General features: G+C 41.0%; 1 protein-coding gene across 1 annotated transcript; it reads left to right on the forward strand.

The window, feature by feature from the left end:
- The first annotated feature begins 11,507 nt into the window (after positions 1 to 11,507).
- On the forward strand, positions 11,508 to 12,820 carry LOC149224815 (anaerobic nitrite reductase HB1-like). Its single transcript, XM_089383614.1, has 2 exons — positions 11,508 to 12,002; positions 12,299 to 12,820. Exons 1-2 carry the CDS (start codon positions 11,859 to 11,861, stop codon positions 12,437 to 12,439), a joined length of 285 nt encoding a protein of 94 aa, XP_089239740.1. The 5' UTR covers positions 11,508 to 11,858; the 3' UTR covers positions 12,440 to 12,820.
- Positions 12,821 to 17,769: the final 4,949 nt, after the last annotated feature.

The following is a 17,769-nucleotide window of genomic DNA, read 5'->3' on the forward strand; positions in this document are numbered from 1 at the left end:
ACCACCATGGTAAAAACTTGTTCTGACATCACAGATGAGAAAAAATCTTAATCTCAAGATCTACCTAGTGTTGTAAGTTACAAATGGTATGAATTCTTTCAAAATGGTATTCATGTGTGTAAGTCTTTTGTTAGCCTTGAAAATTTAAGAATGCTATCTATTTATGTTTAATTTTATTTTTAAAACTGTAATAATTTGTTGACCTTATTTGTTGCTTACCTTACAGGAATTGAAGGTTAGCTTACAGGAATTATTCGATCATCAGCTTCATAGGGATAATTTTTGCAGAAGTAATAAAGCATAATTTAACATATATTCTAATGTCTAAATGCATGCAATAATTTTACAGGTTGTTGCATCTATGGCAGAAGGAAGTTACTCTGCTCGTACAAGGAGAAGTGGCAGGAGAGTGACAAGGGGTGCACAGCTGCGATGCACATCATCTGATGATGACAGGCCAGCTGATGTCGATGCCAGCAATGCACCAGGGAACATTGTTGAAGATGACCATGTGACAGCTGCTGATGTTAACACACCATCAGCCACAGAACCACCATCAACAACAGTCCAAGGAGCAAGCTCAACTAAAAAAATCAGTGCTATAAGAGGATGGACAAAAGAACAAATGTTAGTTGCAATTGACGACATAGAGTTTAATGGATACTCAGTTTGGGCATCTGCAAAAAAACATGGTATTCCTCCCTCATCAATACATTATTGGATAAATGGACTGACTCATACAAAACGTAGAGGGCCTCTTACAGTTATGACTGAGGATGAGGAGGCTGAGGTGGTTGAGTGGTGTAAAGAGATGGCCCAACTGGGACATGGGCTAGAGTTGATACAACTCAAATCAACAGTTGCTCAAATCTGTCAAGGGAGGCCAAACCCATTCAAAGATGGGTTTCCTGGTAAATCATGGTGGTTTGGGTTTAAAAAAAGGCATCCAGAACTTGTATTGCGTACTGCTGAGGGCCTTGACAGAGACAGAGCATTAAATTTGCGCCCTGCAGTTGTGCAAAAATTCTATGACACACTTTCTAGTGCTTATGATAAACATTCTTATGGAGCAGACCATATATGGAACTGTGATGAAACAGGTTTACAGGCAGGGAGGAATTGTGGCATGCGGGTAATTGCCAAGAGAGGGAGCCGAAATGTGCCAAAGATTTTGCCCAAGAGCAGGGAGTGGATAACTATTTTATGTTGTGTTAATGCAATTGGTACTTCAATCCCAGGATTTTATCTATTCAAAGGTAAAAATCAACTGAAAAACTATATACAGAACTGCGAACCAGGTGCATGCATGGCTGCACATCCCCATGCATGGATGACTAAAGAACTGTTTCTAAGTTGGCTTTTTCACTTTGCTGCATCGGTACCAGGTGGTGTCTCGCCTAATAACAGACACCTTTTGATATTAGATGGCCATGGGAGCCACATGGCTGTACAAACAATTGAGGAAGCAAACAATTTAGGCATCGACCTATTGACATTGCCAGCTCATACCACTCATAGACTGCAACCCCTTGATGTTAGTGTGTTTGGCCCTTTCAAGAACTATTTCAGGTCGGAGCGTGCTGCATGGATGGCAAAGAATCCAGGGGTTGAGGTGAAAAGGTTTGAGCTAGCAGAGCTTGCAAGTAAAGCTTTTAAAAGGGCTTTAACACCATCAAATATCAAGGTTGGCTTTAGGAGGACAGGAATCTGGCCACTGAACTATGATGCTCTCATGCATGATACTGGTTGTAGCCAAGCGTTTCATGTGGATGGTCAGGAAGAAGGGAATGCCCAAACAGGTGTTGAAGTGCAAGAAGTAGATGACCAAGATGATGTTGTTGCAGCTGGTAATATGATTTCCTTGTCTCAAGGACACTTATATGCTGAAGATGATGAAACTGTATGTGAAACACAATATAACAATGAACAAATTCGCAGTAACATGGAGATTGTTCCACCAAGTCAAGAACATGAAATTCCTGTTGTTGATATTGTTAATGTTATTGCTGAACATGCAGTTGACAATGACCAATTGACATTGCCAAGCCAAGTAACCCCACCTTCATGGCTAGCAGAAGCAATGATCAATATGAATGCACATAGTGTCTCAGCAACCAATGAAGAAAGCATGAACATGCCCTCACAACCAGCAGAATTGAACAGTGAAATTGTTCATTTTTTGTGGACAATATATCAATGGAAGAAGATGAAGGACATAATGAGGCATCAAATGAAGATAATGATATAGTTCAATCAGTTCCAACAGAAACTGGAAGGGAAGTACCAAGCAATGACATGCAGGTGGGAGGGGTGGAGAAGACACTTGGACGATTCCTAAAGCTACCAGTACAGAGAGTATCAATAAAAAAAAGCAAGGTGCACCAGGTAGTCTTCGTCTGGGCCGAAGCTCACAGTTACTCACCTCAGAGGACTATATAAACCTGTTAGTTGAGTCTGAAAAAAAGAAATTTGAAATGCAAGAATTAAAACAGAAAAAGAAGGATCTAGTCAAGGAGAAGAAGGCAGCAAGGATTGTTGCAGCACAACATCGAGCAAATGAAAAGATTGAAAGAGATAAAGCAAGGCAAATTAAGGACCAACAAAAGCAAATGGCAAGACAGGAAAAGGAAAAACGAAAGGCACAACAAATGCTTGAAAAGGAACAAGGGATGATCAATATGGTTGACAATGATACAAGAATAGCTAATGAAACCAGAATTATTTCAAACTCATTGGACTCCATTGCAGATAATACACCATTATTCCAAGATCTCATAAACATTCAAGTGCCTCACTATACCACTGAGGGTTTACCCACTTGCCTTATTCCTACCAGAGTTGGTGCCAATTCTATGTATGTTCATTACACACCTCCACTTAATGCAGGGACCAGTAGTGCAAATGTGAGGTATGGGTACTCAATACCTCCATGGTTGGAAGCTGCAAATTGGAGTCAATCATATGGCAGCAATCAACCATTTCCTAATCAACCCTTGACAGGTAGGCCAACCTACTTGGCTCAAGAAGGTAACTCGGGGAGTTTTGGCACTCAAGATTCTCAGGGCCATAAAGAATAGGGGTGTCATATGTTTTTGTTTGTAACCACATTATGATGTGGATTTTGGATGGATTGTGTCTTTTTCTTGTCACAAAAACATTCTGGCTTACAACCTAGGTTGTTTTATTGCTTTGAAACACTAACAACATTATGGTGCTATGCATTCACTACATTGAAAAGCCAACAGCAGCTTGGTTGGTTGTAAAGCAGTTTTATTTGCGAGTTAAGCACAAATGATATCAGTCCACAAAAGACGCTACAATGATAACTTAGATACTTATTCCCCTTTTGAAATTGTTATGTCAATTCATATTATGTCTTGGGGCATCTTTTTCCACTGCAAAGATGAACAATATTTCACAAAATAAATCACTTAATACTTCACCATTAGCTTCAAAATGATGCTCCCAACACTGATAAGTGATTTCTTATGGATATTAAACCTTAGCAAATTGATTTCTTCTTACTAAAACAAGTACACCAGATCTCGAAAAGCATATTTCAGATATCAGAAAACATATACCAGACCTTAGATAAACACTTGGAAAGTCACCAACAGAAAAACATATGACTTTATTAGTCTCTTATGGTCAATGTGCAGTGGTCTTGGGCTTATTATTATTGTCTTATGGTATTTATGCAGTCACCGTAGCAATATGCTTTAGATCTAATTATTCATTGCAGTCAACAAGTATCATAGAAAGTAGGCCACTGTAAGCAGTTTTTCAACTTTGAAAGAATAACCTAGATCTAAGTAAGCTTACCTACAAGCACATACTTCTGTAAAATATCCTAACTCTCAAACACATCCATCTTCTATTGAATACAGAAAGAAGTTAATACACAACAATAGCTCAAAACCAAAACTGAACTAAACTTAAAGCCTACACAACATATGTACTCCACAAAGATCATAAAGAGTTACAATTGGAACTACTGGACTCTTTGAAGTCATTTTCTTCATTTTTGAAGTAATTATTATTTAAATTTGTTGAAGAAAACCTGAAACATTGAGATAATAAGACACAGAGCTGCAAATAAATTCTCAACCATAAATAAGTAAATAAATCCAACAAATCGGATTTTAATATAATCAAATATGTAGTCATATATAGTTCTAAAATAATTGAGCTAAGTATTGTTCCAAGGAAACGAACAAAATGCATGTGATAGACAAAATTGAATGGCATAGGCAAACATGGGAGATAGTCTTTAGGAACCTAACCCAAACTACTGCAAGCACTATATCGGTATTCATCAGATTAGTCCCATGGAAGTGAGAAGCTAACACAATGCTTGAATAAGAGTACTCATTGTAATCAATTCAATGGGAATCAGAGCCATATGTGTGAAATAGTTATAGGTATAAATGTATTACAGCTTCTACTAATATGGAGTTTAAGCTTAGTCAATTATATATGGTACATCAATTGATACCGTGTAAGTGATTAGACTATACGCTTCATATTCCATATCCTTACATTGAGCTTATATCAGTAATATGTAAGAGTTATGATATCACTGTAATCAAGCTATACTAATACAGGAACAAGAGCTTATCGTAATTAAGGCATGTAGATTATGTGAACACTGTCCATAAGGTTATGCATTGTGATTACTAGTAACCAATACAGAGAAACAAGCTATCATAATATATGAATAATACGTAAGCTGCTTACACCATAGGCTCTAGTATCCTTCAAGAAGCAAACCAACATTCTGAAGGACAGAGACAATCTGAAGATGGTCTGAGACATTAGCTTAGAAGGACTGAGGAAGCTAGATCTTTGGAATGAAACACTAGACCTTGAATCCTTACAATACCTGCTTAGGAAGGAATCCGCATACCTTCTTATCTGTATAACTCCCTTCAAACCCTCAGAACAAGACTAGACGCAGTAGAACCCTAGAAACAGCTTAGCCACCTTAAGACAGTCTGACAAACTTCCTACAAGCAAACAACCTTACATCTCATAGAAGGATTTAGAACACCACCGGCTTAGGAGTCTTACAATTCATGAAGTATGCCTAAATTATATGGAATGGTACAGAAGCTCGAAAGGCAGTTGAAACATTCTCTGTTCATGTTCCAATATTGAAAGGCAGCCTATAATATGGCAGGGACCTGAAGCCTCACAATCTCCTGGTGGATAAGCGAAGAGGTGTAGTAAAAATAGCATATCTTGGCCTCGGAAGAGCATTTACAATTCCTATTAAGAAATATACACATGAGAATCCAAAACCCTAAACCCTTCAACAAAGCAGCTAATAAATTATACCTTCAACAAAACCAGAGGGCTACCATTATATCAGAAAAAAGCACAAGACCTTAACACCGAAAAGCTACAACATCATTTCCGTATGTTCCGAGTCTCACACTAGCTGCAAGCTTTGGAGATGGCAACCAAAACCAAGCTGCCATTAGAATCCAAAACCCTAAACCCTTCAACAAAGCAGCTAATAAATTATACCTTCAACAAAACCAGAGGGCTACCATTATATCAGAAAAAAGCACAAGACCTTAACACCGAAAAGCTACAACATCATTTCCCTATGTTCCGAGTCTCACTCTAGCTGCAAGCTTTGGAGATGGCAACCAAAACCAAGCTGCCATTAGAATCCAAAACCCTAAACCCTTCAACAAAGCAGCTAATAAATTATACCTTCAACAAAACCAAAGGGCTACTACTTAAAGCTGCCATACAAAACCAAAGGGCTGCTACAATAGAGATGGGAATAGAGACTTATAAAGCACTTAAATTCAATACGCAAGGTAAAACCTGTCTCCAAATTTAACAAAACTTCCAATAAGCGAGGTGAGGTGTTGAGAAACACACGGTGAGAGGTGTTGAAAAACACTTCAGAAAATGGCTGGTAGGATAAAAATCCTACCGGATAGAAGCCATCAGTCCAGAGCTCGCCACACATTCGGCGGACCTTCTCCAGTGCTCGCCGGACCTGCCACAGCTGCAACAATTGGAAAAAATTAACAAATGAGCAAATGCAGAAGAAAAAAACCCAAAAAACCACACAAATACCACCGAAATATGCAATTACCTGTAAATTGGTACTGGCTCCTCCCCAAACAGCAAATAGCACGAATTAAACAACCACCCAGGAAACCCTAAACCACCGGCAGTCCAGACTAAACAGCAATTCGCACAGCAATTGGCGGGCAAATAGCGCGAATTAAACAACCACCCAGGAAACCCTAAACCACCGGCGGTCCAGACTGAACAACAATTGGCGGACATGAGCTCAACCATGGCGGACATCATGCACAGGTAATGGAGCCCTCCCGCGCCATCATCGGCGGAGGGCTTCGAACAAACACCGGACCCGAACAGAAAACCCACAGTCGGAGCATACATCGCGGCGTAAAGGCGGAAATGAGCGGATCCATGGTCGTTAAATAAACCCTAAACCCTTGACACGCATGTTAACAGGTGGCTCGTTAAGTTGGTGATGTGTCGTACGAGTCCACGTGCCGTCCACGTGCTTGTCCGCCAGGTGGAGGGGAGGGCGCACAGGTAATGGCGTCCCTCCCCTAGATGGTCCATGTCTCTCTCGTTTACTGGCGCTGGACTTGAGAAATCGTGTGTGAGCTTTTTAATCGAATGCAGTAGACTTATATTGTCAGTGTGTCCGTGTTTTTCGAGGCTGGACATCAGTATCCGTTTCTCAGCGTTTTTCCGGATACAGTAAAGTGGATCGAATTTCAAATTTATCCTTCCTGTCGAGCGCAAATTTGTTTAAATTTGCTTATGCTAAAAAAACAAAACAGAGACCCACTTTTTTTTTTTTTCAGAGGGAAAAAAACATGATATTATATTCTGGAAAATGTTTGAGAGGATACATATGCATATGAGGCTGGCCGGCAAGACAGGCCAAAGGAAATTAGCAAAACATATAACCCTAAGGGTGGTGACCGAACAGTCCGGCCGCAAAGCAGCATAAGAAGATGGCCGAGAGGCGCATTAACAGCATGAAACCATACATAAAAGACATGAGCTGACCGACAGGCGGATCATGGAGACGATAGCAGAGACCGAACCATTATGATTCATGTAGAGGCATAGATCAACCTGTGACCAGGACATTAAAACATAGAGAAGTAAACCAAGGGAAAGGACATAGAAACAGAGAAAAGATTGAACAATTGAACAAAACAGCAGGATGAGGAAGGATTAATCAGGGAGAATCAATCATGGCAGAGATATGGATCAAAGTGGAGGAGAGAGGAGTCCTGTGATCCTGGAAGATGCAGGTATTCCGCCATTTCCACAAGGTCCAGCACGTGAAAATGAAAAGGGATCTCCATGCGAGCTGCTGATCCGACCACCAACTTAAAGCATCCAGAACAGAAGAAAAAGACTGCAGGGGAAAGCCATATGAGGAGGAGAGTTCAAACCATATTTGAGTCGAAGCCGGGCATTGAAAAAACATATGGAGATTTGTCTCGAGCGCTTGACAACACATGCAGCATCTTCCGGGGCCCGTCCAGCCTTTCCTTTGGAGAACCTCCCATGTCAGGTTCCTATTATAGAAGACTAGCCAGGAGAAAAGAACAACCTTGAGCTGGACTGTTGATTTCCATAATTTGTTAGGAAAAAGGGGTCCGGGCAGCGACGGGAGAGATGAGGAAACAACAGAATATATATCTTTGACTCTTGCAGGCTGGTTGGTGTTCCCCATCGACCAAATAAGCTCATCTTTATGTCCAGATTGAGAGATACCAATGCTCTGGAAACAGTGAATGACAGCATCCCATGAGGGCCGCATAGGAAGGGGAAAACCGAGGTCTTCGCCGTCCTTCCAGATCGGTGAAGAAGAAGACCAGGAGCGGATGACTTTGTCCCAGGTGAAAAGCCCCTTCGAGTGGAGAAAAGCTAAGAGCTGAGGGGTGAGCGAGGATTCTAGACCATGAACAGTGGGGTCGATACCAAGTAGGATGCCTGAACCAGTGTGTAAGGACCATTTTAGGAAGGACATAAAGAGCGTCTGTATCTTTCTAAGGCTACGCCATATGGCGGATCCTCGTTTTGTTCCAAGGGATTGTCTCCTGAACCAATATGCAATCGGCCTATCTTTCAAATACTTTTGCTTGATGAATGTGCTCCATATGCCATTGCCGAAGATGCCTCTGTGCAAAGTCTTACAAAGGAGTGCCATGCCAAAAGATTTCAAATGAAGTAAACCCCAGCCGCCGTCCCGCTTCGGTCTCGTGATGGATGCCATTTTGACCAAATGTATCTTTGTCAGTTGTGATCTTCCGCCCCAAAGGAAATTAGCAGACAGGGATTCGATTTTTCTGATGATAGAGGCCGGGAGGAAGTATAGATGGGCCCAATAGACGATCAGATGAGTTAGAACTGATTGCACGAGGATGAGTCTGCCTCCTAGTGAAAGGAACCGCATTTCCCAGCTGGAGATCCTGTTGTAGAAACGGTCCACGAGCCATAACCAGTCAGGTTGCCGGTTCCCTTTGGGTTTTAGGCGAAATCCCAAATATCTAAAACCCTCAGTAATGGGCGCCATATTAATGCCGAATGTCTCCGCAATCCATTGAACCAGCTCCTGTTGAGAATCGTTGTGGTACAGCATAGATTTGGATTTGTTGATAACCATCCCCGTAGCTGACTGAAACTTGAGGAAGATCTCATTGAGGCAGAGCCAGCAAGATTTTTGGAGCATGGCGCAGACAAGGATGTCATCAACGAAGAGGTTGTGAGACAGGGAGATATCCTTACTGATCTTGACCGGGAGGCATCGCTTGTCAGCAACGGCTTTGCTTATCTGGGAGCTGAGCGAGTTCATGACCAGTATAAAAAGAAGGGGGGAGAGAGGGCAGCCCTGGCGCAGACCCCTCTCAGCCTGGAAAAAGGATGACGGGATGCCATTGATGATAACAGAGTATGACACGTTTTCGACACATGCCATCACCCAATTGATCCCTTGTGTCCTCAGCCCGATTTTTGCAAGAAGAATCCTGAGAAATCCCCAGTCAACACAATCGAAAGCCTTTTCCAGATCGATCTTGAGAAAGGCAGCATCAGTGTTTTTGGATGAGACAGAAAATAAACATTCCTGAGCCAGGGCAACAGCATCATGAATGTTTCTCCCAGATAAAAAAGCATGTTGGTCCTTTGATATATAGATATTAAGAACAGGCTTCAATCTTTCAGCGATTATTTTAGATATAATTTTGAAAAGGATGTTGCATAATGCGATGGGTCTGTAGTCTGCAAAGGACTCGGAGCTTTCCTTTTTGGGAATCAGAGCAATGAACGTCGCAGTGAAAGCACTATTAATGTGCCCAGAAATGCGAGTGGCATCCACCATCCCCAATAAATCTTCTTTGAACATGTCATAAAAATGCGAGAAGAACTCAATCGTCCAGCCATCTGGTCCAGGACATTTGTCTTTTTTGAATTTCTTGATGGCATCATGTAGTTCCTCTTCGGAAATGGGCTTAAGAAATAGAGAATTGGCGTCATCATCAAACATGAGTGGTACTTGGTCGACCGCCCAGAAGACATCAGATATGTCAGTCGTCCTCCTTTTGTATTGATTCTGAAAATGTCTTGTAGCTTCCATCGAAATTTCGTGCTGCGAATGAAGAAAACCCCCGTTGCTGTCTTGGATTCTCCATATAGAATTTTTGCTCCTTCTTGCGTTTGCAAAGTGATGGAAAAACTTGGTATTGCGGTCGCCCTCCTTGAGCCACAACGCCCTGCTTTTGAGTCTCCAGGATGACTCCTCTTTTTGTAATAATTCTTGTTTTCTTTTCTCCATTGTTCTGAAAAGATTTAGCTGTTCAAATGAAAGGCTGTCGAAATTTACTGTATGAGAGAGGGTACTTATTTCCTTTTTAATGTCCGCAAGCTCTTTTTTATCCTTCTTCTTCTGTCTAATCGTCCAATCCTTGGCCACTTCCCTTAAGGACTGTATCTTTTCACGAAAAGAGGAAAAAGATAGCGCTTCAGACTGCTTTAGTTCGTTCCATTTGTTTTTTATGGCTTCATTGAAGGACACGTCGGACAAATAGACCCTGCTGAATTTGAAGGAGTAGCCTAACCTATGTTGAGGTTCCAGCCAATCAAGGAGGATAGGGCGGTGATCCGATGTGCGGTCATCTCCAGTTCTTGCAGCAGGCATACCCCATTCAGCAACAATTCTTGCATTAATAATGAAGCGATCAAGCCTCTTGGCAATAAAAGCTGAGCCGATTCTGCCGTTCTCCCATGTAGGGCACAATTTACCTGGAATGACATCAATTAAATTTCTGCACAGAAACTCAGAGCGAAGCCTGTCAGCAATGGAGTCGTTCTTTCGACAGTTCCCCCAGCACTCATCTGAATTCAGGGTAGCGTTGAAATCACCGGCGATCAGCAATGATTCAATGTCTAGAATCCCAGAAGAAAAAACTAAATCCCAGAAGGATGTCCTGTTCTTGTAGGGAGCATATATGTTCAATATATTGAGCAACTTTGATTGACCCCTGATATAGGCAGTAATTAGAATACCTGCACAACATTTGAAAGCTCTAGCCTTGACCCATGTCGGGTCCCATAACAGAACTGAGGCAACAAATATCCAAGCTATATGCATTCTAGACGAGGGCAGACCGGCATTATAACAAAATAGACACGGGAATTGGTGAATATTTGTTGCCTCTAATTCTATAACACATTGTATTCTCATATCGAAATGGATTTCTGACCATGTCGAAAAAACCACAATTCCAACACAGAGAAGTGTCTATCGCACAGAGACCATAATAAAGAACAAAATGTAGAGATCAAGAAGATGAACTGATCCGTTGTATTTATGTATATAAATATGAGTTAGCTAATGAATAATAATATCAGTTTTCTCTCCCGCTCATTCTGGAGTTACCCTGGCCTGACAAGACCAAAACATTTATGGCAAGAAGAACTATCTGTTCAGCAGGGGTTCTCGTATTCAGGGATAAAATAGTCAGTCTGTGCAATTTGAGAATCACTGGTGAACAGATATTAATTGTTGCTGTAATTTATTTTGTCTCTAGTTTTGCTTTTTACTACTATGTCTGTGCAATAGATTCTTGCCTGTGTTGGGATTTTGGCTTTTTTTTTTTAAATGGTCTATCTTGCACAGACACAGAAGTAAAGAAACGTACACAGCAGTAAAGAAACATATGCAAAGACAGAAACAGTTACAGCAAGAAGTATTATATGTTCAATAGTGCTTTTTATTTACAGTGACAAAGACTCTTTCTGCATCTAAGAAGTGCTCCTAAACATATATTAATTATTGTTGTAACTGTTTCTGTTTTTACATCTGTTTCTTTACTACTGTACCTGTGCAATATATACACTGTACAAAAAAAATCACAATCCCAAGGCATACATGGATCTATTCCATAAACACAACAGTAAATAAATAAAACCACAAACAAAAAGTTCAGGAGGGCTTCTTACATGCGGTGACAAAGTCTGTCTCTGCATCTAAGAAGCACTGCAGCAAGAACAAATATATGTTCAACAGTGCTTCAGAGTCTGTCACTGCATCTAAGAAGCTTTGTTAAAAGGATGCTAAATTTTAGTAATTGTTTATGTCTCTGCATTTGTTTCTTGACTACTGTATACTTGTAGTATATCTTTACCTTTGTTGGGTTTGTTTTTTTTTTTTTTCACATTTCAGTCATGGCATATGACTGGTTTTGATCAACTTTAAGTAGATATAGACACGAATATAGAATACAACAACATGTACTCTTCTCTCTGGTATAAAGTAGGGATAACAACACAAAATCTTCATGAATCTTACTGTTAGCATATTGCAGACTTGTGAATCTGCTGTTCAACTACGAGAGAAAGGAAGGGCAACATTCTCAGAATCAAACGTCAAGGACATGGGGAAGCTTCATTTTAAATATGGAGTAGTTGATGAACATTTTGATGTAAGTGCAGAGGAAAATCTCATGAAGGGTTTTTTCGTTCATTTGATTTAAGCCCATTTCCTAAAGAATGATATTTTTGTTAAGTTAGAGTAAAGACTGAGAGAAACTTAAATTATAGCAACAAATTTGTCTCTTAAAGTACGTCCCTAGAATGATTAGAATACACTGAAATTTGCAAGATTTTGTGAAATTTAATGACATCAGTGTTCAACTCTGCATGAAATGGACAAATTTTGGCAGTGCAGCTAAATGGCCTCTAAATGCTGATGATTTGTTTTGATCTCAATCTTTTGCAGGTTGTTAAATTCTGCTTGCTCGAGACTATTAAGGATGCTGTTCTGGACATGTGGTCTCTAGAAATGAAAACTGCCTGGGATGAAGCCTATACCCAATTGGCTGAAGCTATCAAAAGCGAAATGAAGACTGTGCAACCATGAGTGCCCTGATTTTGTTTCTGAGTATGGGCAAAGTCTTGGCAACTAATCCCTCGTAGGTATTTAAGATATTGGCTTATGACGTTTCAAGAGATGATATAAGTCTATTTCTTGATAACCTGAAGACCTTGTGGACAGATATTATTCGTTGTTCATAATCAGTAATAGACCTGCATGTGTGAAGATGGTTGTCATTGAGGTTTATGAGAAGTAATTAAGAACCATAATAACCAGAATTGGCTCGTATCAGCTATACATAACGCCCTCGGTCATTGTTCTAAGATCCCTTCGTAGTTTTTACACCTGTTATAGAGTCCTGAAACTAAGGAGGTTCATTTGCACCAAGATTTCCATAATTGCATCAAGTTCAATTTTTGGGTAAAACCACTGTAGATTGTAAAGAGTTTAACTCATATAGATTGGGTTAATAATCTTAAAAATATAAACATTATAACCCTCCTTTATATTATTTTAAAAATAATTTTTTCCATATAACTCAATCAATCACGTGAGCCATTAAAATATAACAACTCTCACATTATTTTGTCTCACTATATAAATCATTAAGCCATTTATGATAATATTTTAAGATATCATATTAATCGTTTCTACTACAATATTTTGATAGGATTTTTAATATATAACATCAATTCGGATTGTTAAATTATAACTTTTAAGTTATAATTTAATAATTAAATTTAATATAATTTAAAAATACTAATTAATGTAATAAATTTTAAAACTAAAAATACTAAATAATTATTTTATTTATTTTATATTTATTTTATTTATATATTAAATTTTTACATTAACTATTATATATATAAAATATAATAGTTAATTTGTCTGGATTCATAGCATTAATAATAGTTAATTTTTCTAGATTCATAGCATTAAAAATGTACGTGATTTTGAGAAGACTTGACACCAGCGTTAAATTTGATGGGTGCCTTTACTTTTTATAGAACTTTTTAGGACCTGTTTTATTTTTAAACTGGTTTTAATATTTATTTGTACAAGTTTATATAGTTGTTGTAAAATTTCCATGTTTTGTTTTACTAATCAATTTAAGTGTAATTGTTATACTTTTATTTGAGACCGGTTGATAAAACTTTTATGTGATTTTTATAAGTTGTTGAAATATTCAATCTTTTTTTAAGATAGAAATAGCGAGAAAATAAATGAAAAATATGTATCTACATATTTTGTAATTCTTTTATTTTAATAAGAATATAACCAACTATATTACTCTAATATTTATATATTTAACAACTTTTATAACTAACTATTAATTACTCTAATATTTATATAGGTAATAACTTTTATAATTAACTATTAATTTATATTAATTTATTTTAATATATATTTATAACTATAAGTTTATAAAATGGTCCCTTTACTTTTATTTTAATTAAAATATAACTAACTGAATTAACTTATTTATTTAAATATAGGTTTTGCTCTTAATCTAGTCTATCTAACCGTTTCCTCGTCAAATTTAGCTGTTAGACAATATAGCCGTTACCTGGTCAAGAAATATAGATGTTGGATATTCTGCTCTAACTATTTAATATGCTAAGCTAGATCTGATTCTTCAACTTGTCCTGACAATGAACCACACTGGTTGTGTAACATCCTGCGGTTTTGCCCGAAGTGCGATCGCGTTTGGCGACGGGCGACCGTGGGTGCGCGCATGGTTGGAGGGCGAGTTGCGGTCATGCGACGAACATATGCGACAATAATGAGGAGAGCGTTGAGCTTATATACACCTTGGAGCGTTGAACGATTTGGTTTGAGGCCGACTTACGATAGAAGCAAAGCCGACATGTGTTGTGGGCGTTTGACGATGAAGTAAGGGGTGTGCACAAGCGTTGGGCAAGTCGGCTGGGTGCCAGACTTAGCCCCTACGCTTGGTATATATTGTGGAAACGTTGGAGCGTTTGGAAATGACATTCGATCATCACATCTTCGCACAAGAAGTAGAAGTGCGCAGTTCTAGTGCGCAAGACAAGAAGGTGAAGGCGCAAGTCTCATGCGCCCATCCTTGGGCTAGTCGCACGGTAGAAGGTTGCACTTGGTGTTGGGTGAAGGTACGGGCAAGGTGCGCCCTGTAACGTCCTGCGGTTCTGCCCAAAGTGCGACCGCGTTCGGGTGATGTGCGACCTTGGGCGAGCGACCGGTTGGAGGGAGAGCTGCGGTTGTGCGACACTTATGCGACGAGTTATGCGACGGTCACCTTGATTATGCGACGAACATATGCGACGATAATAAGGAGAGCGTTGGCATATATACGCATGGGAGCGTTGAACGATTTGGTTTGAGGCCGACTTACGATGGAAGCAAAGCCGACATATGTTGTGGGCGTTTTGTGATGAAGTAAGGGGTGTGCACAAGCGTTGGGCAAGTCGGCTGGGTGCCAGACTTAGCCCCCACACCTTGGTATATATTGTGATAGCGTTGAGCGTTTTATCATCATCGAACAATCACTTAACATTTTCGCACAAGGAGAAAGGAGTGCGCAGTTCTAAGTGCGCAATACAAGAAGGTGAAGGCGCAGATCTCATGCGCCCATTCTTGGGCTAGTCGCACGGTGGAAGGTTACACTTGGTGTTGGGCGAAGGTGCGGGCGAAGGTGCGCCCGGTGGTTGGGTGAGGCGTGCACGGTGAACGTGTGGCACCCTGTAAGGACCTGCTGTCCTTGTCATGACCGCCTGAAGTGCGACCGTGGATAGACAAGGTGCGCGCGCAGTTGAATGATGAACGAACAATGTGCGAAGCTGCGGTTTGAACGATATGCGAGTTCCTTGACTGTGCGATCATACAATGCGCATAAGGGAAGGGAGCTGGACGTGTTTATATGCGTGGTGGCATATGTTTTAACTTATGGAAGCCGACCCTTGCTTGGAGAAGCCGACGGTGCGTTTATGATGAAGTAGGGGTGTGCGAAGTATGTTGGGCAAGTCGGCTGGGCGGCCAGACTTCGCCCCAACTTGTGTATATATTGCAAATGCGATGGAGGAATTTGGACAATCAACCAACGCATGAACATCTTCGCTAAAGGGAGTTGAGCGCAGATCTAAGTGCGCAGATTCAAGGAGGAAAGGCGCAGTTCACATGCGCCCATTCTTGGGCTAGTCGCACAGAAGGAAAGCGTTGAACTTGGTATTGGGTGAAGGTGCGGGCAGGTGCGCCCGGTAGTTGCGTGCACGATGAATGTGTGGCGCCCGGTTTATGCGAAGGCTTGGCGTGGGTGTCTTGGCGACTCGAGTGAGCGCCCGCCCATCGTGCAAGTGTGCACGAAGACTTGTTGGTGTGTTGGGTTGTGAACGGAGGTGTGTCTCGGGCAGAGGCGCCCATGTGTGGCGACTTGGAGGCACGCTCGAGTTGGGCAAACAACACGATCGTGCGACGAGGTGAACGAAGGGTTGGTGAGTCGTGCGGCGACCGTGCGGAGGTGCCGACGAGCTGGGCAACTGAGTTTGCCGAAGTTGTGAAAATTGACTAAGTGTAAATTTGGGGTTTCCCAAGATTTAACTTGTACATTGTAAAAGTGAAGATTGTATAATATATTGATTCGGGCAGACTCATATTGCAGAGAGTTGCCCCTCCCTTTATACTGTTGTGCATTTCTCTTGTATAATGCTGTTGATAATGAATGTGTATGGGTATTCATTAGTATAAAGGAACACGTTAATAATACTTGGTTGCGAAACACAAACTAAGTAGGAAAAGTGGAATGTTAGGCGTAGTCCACGAACATAAGCATTGGTGAAAAGAAAGTGTTCGGTGGTGCCGCACCTCGCTATAAGCAGTTGAAAGACTACCGCAGGTGTAGGGGCGTGATAGTTGGTATCAGAGCAAGGTTGCTCGTGATGAAGTGACAGTGGAAGCAGGTACTTGCAGGTGAAGGAAGCTGGTTTCACATACAAGTGGAACAAGGGTTGGTTCATGGTTGCAGGGAACTTGGTGAAGCTGGTGAATGGTGAAACAGGTTTAGCAGAGGTGAAGCATCGTGCTTGGACCAAGCTGAACGGCAAGACATGGCAGGTTTGGAAGAATGCGAAGGGAAGCTCTTGCTTACCTTATACAGGTTGAAGCGGATGAAAGAAGAGAATCCCCGAATTCGAAAGGAACTTGAAGTCTTGGAAAAGAATGTTGAAGACGAACTTCTTCAACTTGGTTGGACAATGGAGCAAGGTGAAGTTGCAGATTGTGCTATCAAGGAAGAGGAAGTGGTGATAGTTGAAGATGTTGCAGATATGACAACGATGGAGGATGAACTTGAGATTGATCAAGTTGGACCAGGATCGTGCAGTTTGCAGACATGGATGGATGAGGATACTCACATGGAGGAGCCTCATGATGATGATGTAAGTACTATTGATACTTGTGTTTCACTTGAGCATTTGGTAGATGGACCGTATGCAGGGAAGGGCAAAGCCAGTTTGCCGATGCAAGGGAGCATCTTACCATGGATGTCTATGATGAGACCTTGTATGGAGAAGCAAGGATTGTTGACTGTTGTAGGACTTGTTGGGGTTGTTTGTGACCTTATGGTAGAAGGTACAAAGGCCCGTGACAAGGGAGTAACATGATGATCGTTGTGAAGGATGAGTCATGTTTTAGCCACATGGAAAATTGGCTAAGTGCCCGGCATGACTCATGGATAGATTGAAGGGCACACGTTTGAGGTATGATGATACTTGGGTGAACTTCTCATGGCCGAGACCAAGAGCAAGTCTTGGTGGAACCTTCAGTGGGGGGAGCTATGATGGAAGGGACACGTGATGATGATGATATGGTTGGGTGACCGAGTTCACTAGACCGAAGATTGCAGACTTGGATGAGGATGACCGATTGTTATGATGAGTCTACTTGGTTGGACTACATGGGCAGCTTAGTCATGGACATCAGGCTGGAAACATGGAGCATGGCAGTCTTATGCATGGACATTATGCAGGAGCACTTGTAGAGGTGTCACTTATGGGCATCCAATGGGGAGTGCCAAGGCAGGGATGTTGTGCAGGTAGATTTGCTGGTGTGACATGGGGATGTTTTACCTATAAGCCGATGGAGAGGTTGTGCACTCTTGTACAACAAGGCCATGGACTTGGATGGAATTGTGAGCAGACTATGGAGCATTCCTACTACGTGGAGAGCTGAGGAATCTTGCAGAGACCTTTGGGCCGAGACTTGTATGCTTGCTGAGATGTTGTTTGGAGATAACTCATGGAGCTCATGATGACATGAGGTTGTGACTTCCAGGGAGACTTCATATATGGTGGACTTGGAGGATCTGATGCATTGAGGAGCTGAGGTCAGAGACTTTGATG

Source organism: Pinus tabuliformis, chromosome Q (assembly GCF_031772625.1).
Source record: "Pinus tabuliformis cultivar Carrire ecotype Pingquan chromosome Q, CPIR1, whole genome shotgun sequence".
NCBI classification, from domain to species: Eukaryota; Viridiplantae; Streptophyta; class Pinopsida; order Pinales; family Pinaceae; genus Pinus; species Pinus tabuliformis.

What these genes read in the sequence shown, in the direction of transcription:
- LOC149224815 (XM_089383614.1), top strand. Translation starts at nt 11,859, where the DNA reads ATGAATCTTACTGTTAGCATATTGCAGACTTGTGAATCTGCTGTTCAA. An exon ending in TAGTTGATGAACATTTTGAT is followed by an intron (nt 12,003 to 12,298) that starts GTAAGTGCAGAG and finishes AATCTTTTGCAG; the next exon opens with GTTGTTAAATTCTGCTTGCT.